Source organism: Erithacus rubecula (assembly GCF_903797595.1).
Source record: "Erithacus rubecula genome assembly, chromosome: 8".
In the NCBI taxonomy this organism is placed as follows: Eukaryota; Metazoa; Chordata; class Aves; order Passeriformes; family Muscicapidae; genus Erithacus; species Erithacus rubecula.
In genome coordinates this window covers 12,953,914-12,961,454 of record NC_136659.1, presented here as the reverse complement: position 1 = coordinate 12,961,454, position 7,541 = coordinate 12,953,914, and the positions used below count along the sequence as shown (strand labels likewise).

The following is a 7,541-nucleotide window of genomic DNA, read 5'->3' as shown; positions in this document are numbered from 1 at the left end:
CTTGCACATGCAAATACACGTACACACCCAGGGAAAGCAGTTCTATATATGGCTTAATAGAGTATTTCCCTGTGATTTGCTCTAAACGCTGTGGGCTGGTGGCAGACACTTCTGGGTTTGAAAATGCAAGGAAGAATTGTTAATCACCTGCCTGTTCCTAAGGAACCAGGATGAACTTTCCACTTGCAGGAGTTTATGTGGCTCTGTCCTCATCTCATCCCAAAACCTCTCTATTCACTTCAACCTTCAGCTTATGCTGTTCTGGCCCACTTCCACTAATACATCTCTGGTACTGTCATTTGATTACGTCACACAGCACAGGGCTTGGACTGCCTTTTTGAATGCTAATTTAAACTGGTGGGGCAGTTTTACTGCAGTAATAGTCCCCTTGTGCTGTGTGATGTCATGCTGTGGTTTAGAGGTATTTTTATACTGCCTTTGCTTTGCAGTAACTTTCAGTAACACACATCTCTGTGGGTAGATTGATCTGCTATGATCGTGATGGTGTCGAGTATGTTGTATGTGGTCTAGTGGTAGGGAAAATGCAGGGAGCACTACTTGGTTACCAAGCAGTGCAGAAAAGTGTACCTTGCAGAATAGTTGGTGTTTGGGGTGTGCTGCAGAGTCTCATATCCCAAAATGCAGGTTGTGTGGCTTCACTGTATCATGTGGGTACAGGTGCAGGTTGTGTGGGCTGTCACTGTATCGGGATGATGGGTTTCTCTGTGTGTTGCTGTATCCTGCAGAGCAGATATGGTGCTTAGGAATGCCTGAAGGTCGCTGTGTGGCGTGGCAAGGTGCATGTGAGGTCTCGTGTCAGTCTCTGAAGGTCGGGGTGGGCAGCCGTGTGCAGGTGTTTCACAGCTTCGTGCGGCAAGGGCTGCGCTGTGATCCTGGTCGTTGCACCACGGAGCAGGTTGGGCACAAATTCTCTCTTAGGTGTATTCTGTGTGCCACAGGGCCTGCTCGGTGCGTGAGGGATGCTCTGTGCCTGCCGTGGTCCAGCCCAGCGCCGGGCACACAACTCTCCGTGCCCCGCGGAGCCCCGCGCTGCAGCGTCGGCATTTCACCGGCGGGCTGCCGGCGCGGGCCGGGCTGGGTGCCCCCTGCGGGGGACATCATCCCGCGGCCGCACGGGGAGCGCGCCGCTGCCCGGGGCGCTGTCCCGCGGCCCCTTTAAGCCCGGCGCGGCGCTCCGTGCCCCGGGCGAGCGCCGCCGCCGCCCGCGGCCGCCCCGCCCGGCCCGGCCCGGCCCGCGCCTCCCGGAGCGCCGCGCGGGGCGGGGCGGGCACGGCGGAAGGAGAGGCCGCGGCCGGGCCTCGCTGCCGGCGCTGCCCGCGCTCCGAGGCGCAGCCCCGCGGGAGCACCTGCCGCCCGCCCCCTGGGGCCGCCGAGCCGCACCTGCCGGCGCTGCCGGGCCGGGCCGGGCCGGGCCGGGCGCCGTTCGTGGGCGGGCAGGGCGGGCATGGCGGCGCGCTGAGATGAAAGTGACCGTGTGCTTCGGGAGGACCGGCATCGTGGTGCCCTGCAAGGACGGGCAGCTCCGCGTGCGGGACCTGACCCAGCAGGCGCTGCAGCGCTACCGCAAGGCCCAGGAGAAGGTGAGGGGCGGCGGGGCCGGGCGCGGAGCCGGCCCCGCTGAGGGGCGGCGGGGGAAGGCCCGGGGCCGGGCTGGAGGGGCGGGTGGGCTGCGGGCCCGGCGGGGGCGCGGGCACGGTCCTGCCCTGGCAGCGACTTTGTGCGAGCAGCTGATGCCGGCGGGCGGGGAGCGCGTCCCGCTCAGCTGCCCAGGCGGCATGGCTGTTACTGCTGTGCGTGTTGACTAACAAACTTGAAACAGACGGGAGAAAAACAATACGTCAGTTTCATTCAAGCTTGTGTTTTCTGGCATCAGCTGCTCTGTGAGATGCTATCTGCATGGGATGGTGATTTCCTTTACATGAAAGGAGCTCTTAAGTTTTTCTTTGGCTGTATCTAATTGAGCATAAAAATATTTTTCCTTTTTTTCTCCAAGAGGCAGGTGCTGAAGGCTAATGGGGTACTGTTCAGTATTGCTGAAAGGCCTAGTGTTGTAAATACTGCTTTATGAAAGAGAGTCTACTTACAAGCCCTGAATTAAGGGCTTGCAGGATTGCTCATCTTCCTAAAACAACTGAGTAAAAAGTACAGTCAACATCTTATGGGCTCTGTTTTGTGGCATGTGCTAGTTTCTTATGGGCCCAGGGAACTGTTTGATATCCTGAATGCAAAACTGGAAGTAATTCTTGTTCTTGCAGATTTAATTGGAGAAAAAACTTGATGCTGATATGTTAAATGCATTATGAACAGCTGTGGACTATCTCCTCTAGTAGAGATTGCTGTGGTTTCCATGTTGGTCCTTCTGAGCAAGTGTCATGGTTTAGCAGAGCTTGGCAAATATTTTGCATTAAAAGTCTTTTTTCCTAATGATGCTGTCTGTGTGTAATTACTACAAAATGTTTATAGAATTCTTGGTGCTTTTAGAGTCAACAGTCAGTGAAATCTTTTCACTGAAGTGTACTTCAGAGTACTAAAAAATGCCTTAAAGAGATGGACTTTATCAGAAACAGAATTACTTTCAGCTGTATTGAGTTTAGAAATTTACAAATTGATTTCAGCCTTTGATTTGTGCTTGTGATGACATTGGAATTAGTCTTGTGGTGATGGCTTAAAGGTGGCCTACAAAGCCTTTTTATAAGTATTTCAAATCCCTTTCTTCTTCTACTCTTTATTTGCTTTTTTTAAAATTTATTAGGAATGAGTAGAAGGGTGCCTGCCTTTGTAAACGAAACCCTGACTGTTCTAGAAGGCTCAATAAACAATTATAGGATAGACATTCCAGTAGCGTGAGAAAGCTTCAGCTAAATGCCAAACACTTAAGGTGTACTACAGTTTTCATGAATTTGTCACCAATTTGCTATTAAAGTAGTATCTAATATTTTTTTATGCCTCATAATTGTCTCCTATATTCTCCTATGCCCTTCAGTGTAAGGTCAAAATCATCAGCCTTCTTTATAGGACAACCAGAGGCCAGAGTCCATGTTTCTTTCTGACCCTGTATTTTATTCCTTTTCAAATAAGGATTTTTTTTTTCCTTTTGTTTATTTCCTTATAGAAATGTTAAGTTCCTTATTCGGCATCATAGCTGGGTATGGGCCAGTTTGTTCAAAAATTGCTGGTCACTTTGAGTAATGGAGGTTCAGAGCTAGAGTTTATACAAGGATGTGTCAAGAGGCAGAGTGGAGGAGCAGCCGAAGCCTCAGGGCTTGAGTAGGTTTTCATTCAAGTTGCTAAAAAAAAGTTTTATGCCTTGTGCACCCTCTCTTCCTCTCCTCTGTTCACTGGAAATGTAAATAGTTCTGTTGTAGTGATTTGATTAGCTGGCTTCCAATCTACAAGGTTTGCAGTGCAACTGGCCAAAAAGATAAATTCTTCTTATCTTGACAAGCATCATTCAACATTAGATTGCTTTCCTGGGGGAAAATTTGGGGTTGGTAAAATAGATCATAGAGATGTCTCAAACAATTAATTTTATTACCTTTTGGAGTATTTTTTGTCTGAAGTAACATGACAGATTGGGTGTTTTGCTACTTCTCTTCTAAAATTAACTTTCTTAAAAAATTGTGAAATCTCACTGAGAATGGGATTATCTCAAGATTGTCAGCACCTAAAATGTACTGTGAGGTGTGCCCATAAATGGGTGTGTGCTAAAGATCACTGAATATTTGTTTTTATTTTCAAAATATTTAGAATGTTTGGAATACTTTGTGACAGAATGTTGCTCTTTCTGTTGGCATGTTAAGTGTTCTTTTTGTAGTTTGTTTTTTTTTTTTTTTTTAAGTGTTAAAATCTTTTAAAAGAGCTATGTGGAAAATTTTGTTGTTAAAGTGGCTGAAGTATTTGGAGAGGGAAGGAGAATTGATACAAGGAATATCTTTCATAATTGTAGAAGGGAAAATGGAAAAGGTAGCTAGGATACAAAGTTTAGGAACTTTTTATTAGTTTGAGAGGCTCTGCATTTTGGGAGTTGTCCTGGAAGTCTAGTTTTGCTCTTACACTACAGTCACTTGTCTGGCAAAGGGGAAGGTACAAGATTAGAGCATTAATTCATGTATACTGTAAAATATTTGAATACATGTAATACAAGTAAAAAAATTTGAATTGGTCTAAAATACTTCACAGTTCTTTATACTTGTAATGAAAGGAGAGTTGATGCAGTAATTAAGTCTCTTATTTCTATGAGACTTTTGGTAGATAGCTGAGAACTTGGTGGCAGTTGTTTATTGTAGCCTCCTGTGTTTCTTTAGCAAATTTGCTTTAGTTTCTTGATTGGATTGTGTTGGCAACGTTTGGTCATGAAGGCTCAGTTGCCCCAGTTAATGAAGTTGCTTTGTTTAACTGAACCAAAACACTGGGCCAATTTCAGTTGAGAAATCAGACAGCAATTATTTATTGATGCTACTGAATTTAGTGTCTTTTAGAGGTACAGTAATAAATCTGAATGGGCAAATCCTGTCTGATTGACTGGAGGATACAATAACTGCCTGGACTTAACAACTTTGTATTACAGTATCAACTAAGAGATTCTTGTGCTCTAGGATTTTGTGTTGTGAATAGTCATAGATGTTTAAGAAATTGTTTGTTGATCAGTTGCTTCATGAGAATTGTAAATAATTTTTCAGGGAAGTCACTGTTGTCTGTCTCAGAAAGTGACTTGAGTAGAATGAAGTTTATTGGAACTCTTGTGACTCAGATCTGTTCTTGTAGCTGTTCAGTAATGTACATTAAGCCTTCCTGCTGACAGGTAGATACAGTAGGATTAATGATTCCTTATCATCAGCCCAGTCCCTAACTTGATATTTTGGTGCCTTGGGGAGGAGTTGTGTGTCATCTGTTGCATTTAGGATTCTTTGCTTGAGTGAGAACAGATGTACTGCAAAAGAGTTGAGTGTGCCTGATACTGTGTTTGCTTCTCTGTAGCTGTAAGACACAGCCTTGGATGCAGGACAAGGTACTGTGTTTTTTTCTAGTCAATTGTCAGAGACTTTTCTTTCCCTTCCCCCAAGTATATGAATGAGAGGAAGAATAGGAGTTCTGGGTCAGCATGGAAGGGTTTCGTGGACTCTTGTGATGTTGTCTGGATTTGCATGGTGTTAAAAGTAATTCCTTAAAATGCACGTGGGGCTAAATGCACTCAAGGTAGATGCACTGTTGTGCTCACATCTCTCTCCTTGGCAATGCTGTTCTCCCACGTTTGAGGCAACAGTTGAATTACCAGCTTTGCAGTGGAGCCCTTGGCTCAGCTGGACATCCTTGCATGCTGTCTCAGAGGTCTTGAATGTTGTTGGTACAGAAAGTGATGCCTGCCCAGGCAAATGAGACTAGCAAAGTGAAATCCACTGTGATTTTTCCTTAAGATGCAGTGAAACTTTTCTGAGGAAAATGTGTAAAACATCTTGCTGCTCCAGATGTTCTTTATCTCTCTGGAGAAGCCAGAGATGGGGAAGTGGTGATTATCACCTGTGTATTCATTTACTCATGTTTGCATACATGGCACTTACCTGCGTGGCTTGATTGAAGTGACTGCTTTGGCTGTCTGCAGTCTTGTTTGTGGAAACCACTGAATGGGTGGGACATGGAAGTATTGTATAGTATTACTAAGCACTCTGCAATTTGTGGTTAAAAATTTGTCACTTTAGGCGCAGTTAAATTCTTGAGTGGATCACTCTGAACAGTCTCTGTGAGCCTCCTTTGGGAATGTGGATAGAGATAGTCAAATATTAGTTGCCTTGTCTTCCAGGAACTTGATCTCCACTCATAACAGGCATTAGAGTGTGTCTTTCCATTCATAAGAGCATACAGAGGCCAGCAATTAATCCTGCAATGGTGATGAGAATTTAGATTTGCAGTCAGACTGAACAGGAAGAAATAAGATAGGTTAATTCAAGATTGATGTGGTTTTGATAAGAATAAGGAAAAATAGGTGATTTGGGTTGTATTGATGATCTTTCCCAAATTAGATGCATTTAAAGAGCTAATGGTGCAGGTTGATTGTTTATATAATTTTGTGAATTCTACTAATAAAATGCTTTCTCAATTTCCTTCTGTTCCTGCTTGCTGACCACGTGACAATTATTGTTCTGGAATTAGGTATTGCTGCTGTAAATCAGCCAGCAAACAGAAGGAGAACTAAATGTTCTTGTAGTTTCTCTAAATATATTTGGCATAGGGAAAATGACAGGTTTGTTGTTTTTTTTTTTTTATTTTTTTTATTTTTAACTCTAATGCTTACAAAAGATGTTTGCTAAACCAGAAGACTTTTTCAGAAGGTAAATGTGAAAAGTTTTGAAATAAGTTTTTTTTTATGACAATTTTTTCTGTTTTGGGCAAATTATAAGTGTTTAGTCCTTTATAAAGGCAAGGTAATACAGTTGTGTTTGTGTGCCACTTGTGTACTTTTTCCTTGAACCTGGTCTCTAGGTTTGGTATTTTCCCCTATCTTGGTTTGTCTTAGTTTATTTTGTTTTATTGCTTTAATAGGGATGGGGTGAATCCATAATCTTTGTTTTGCCGAAAAAAAAAATCTAATCTCTGTCTTCAAGTTTTCGTTGTTTTGGCAATTGCTATATTTTGATGAACAGCTTGATTGTCATTTTTGCATTCAGCCTCTGGAGTTGTCACTATGATACTGTTCTAGAAAATGAGAATATTACTTGATATGCTGCTTTCTCAGTACTATTGTATGAGTTTGAGTCACTGACTCATATATAGGAATGCAGGCTATATGAGTTGGGGAAGTAAAGAAAATGGAAGGAGAAAAATGATTTCAGAAACACTTTATTGACTTAAAAACTCTAGTGGTGATATTTCATTGATATTGGGAACATCTTTCAAGTGGCAGAACCTTGGTTCCCTTAAAGAATTTTCTGGATTGCTTTTACAGTGATCCAGAAAAATTGAGAGTTAAAAAGTGCCTGCCTTTTAATCACTTTTGTGTGAAACATTTGCTGCTGTGTTCTATCATAGCCACTAGTGTTGAGGTAATGAGATTTCTGGTAGAGTTTCAGGCTCCTTTTCTCTCTTCCTACAGGTCTTTATAATATCGGCAGAAAAAGCGCTGTTGAGTTTAGAATTGTCACAGAAAATGTCTTATAGGACATTATGCACTTACATAACATGAAAAAAGAATTTTGATCCCTTTTGCCTTATAAGAAGTTGGCTATTGCAGTAATGGGCTTTTGGCTGAATACCTGATGTTAATGTGTTCCAGGGGAGCTCAGTTGAAGGATAGAGCTGGATAAAACTGCTGGAAATTCAATAGGCAAAATAAGAGTAACCTGTCCTGGGAATACTGCAGGTCAGACTTCAGTGTATGTGATAATACTGAGTATCCACTTTTTTTTGTCCCAGATCATATTTATCAGGTTCTGAGTACTATTCAGCTGTTATTAATTGAGATACAGCAAAGAATGTTAAATCAGTCATAGGAGGAAACCATTAAAAAGCAGTACAGAGTTGTAAGC

The 7,541-nt window shown here is 43.1% G+C and overlaps 1 protein-coding gene across 4 annotated transcripts in view; it reads left to right on the top strand.

Moving 5' to 3' along the window:
• Nucleotides 1-1,271: 1,271 nt before the first annotated feature.
• PARD3B (par-3 family cell polarity regulator beta) overlaps nt 1,272-7,541 on the top strand; it is a 385,570-nt gene continuing 379,300 nt past the window's right edge. For 3 of the 4 annotated variants that reach the window (XM_079311454.1, XM_079311453.1, XM_079311452.1), the window contains exon 1: nt 1,273-1,601. In XM_079311454.1, coding sequence (XP_079167580.1) covers nt 1,482-1,601 — 120 coding nt within the window. In that variant the 5' untranslated portion in view covers nt 1,273-1,481. Of the gene's footprint in view, nt 1,602-7,541 lie in introns of all 4 variants that reach the window. The other variant, XM_079311455.1, reaches the window with a different exon arrangement.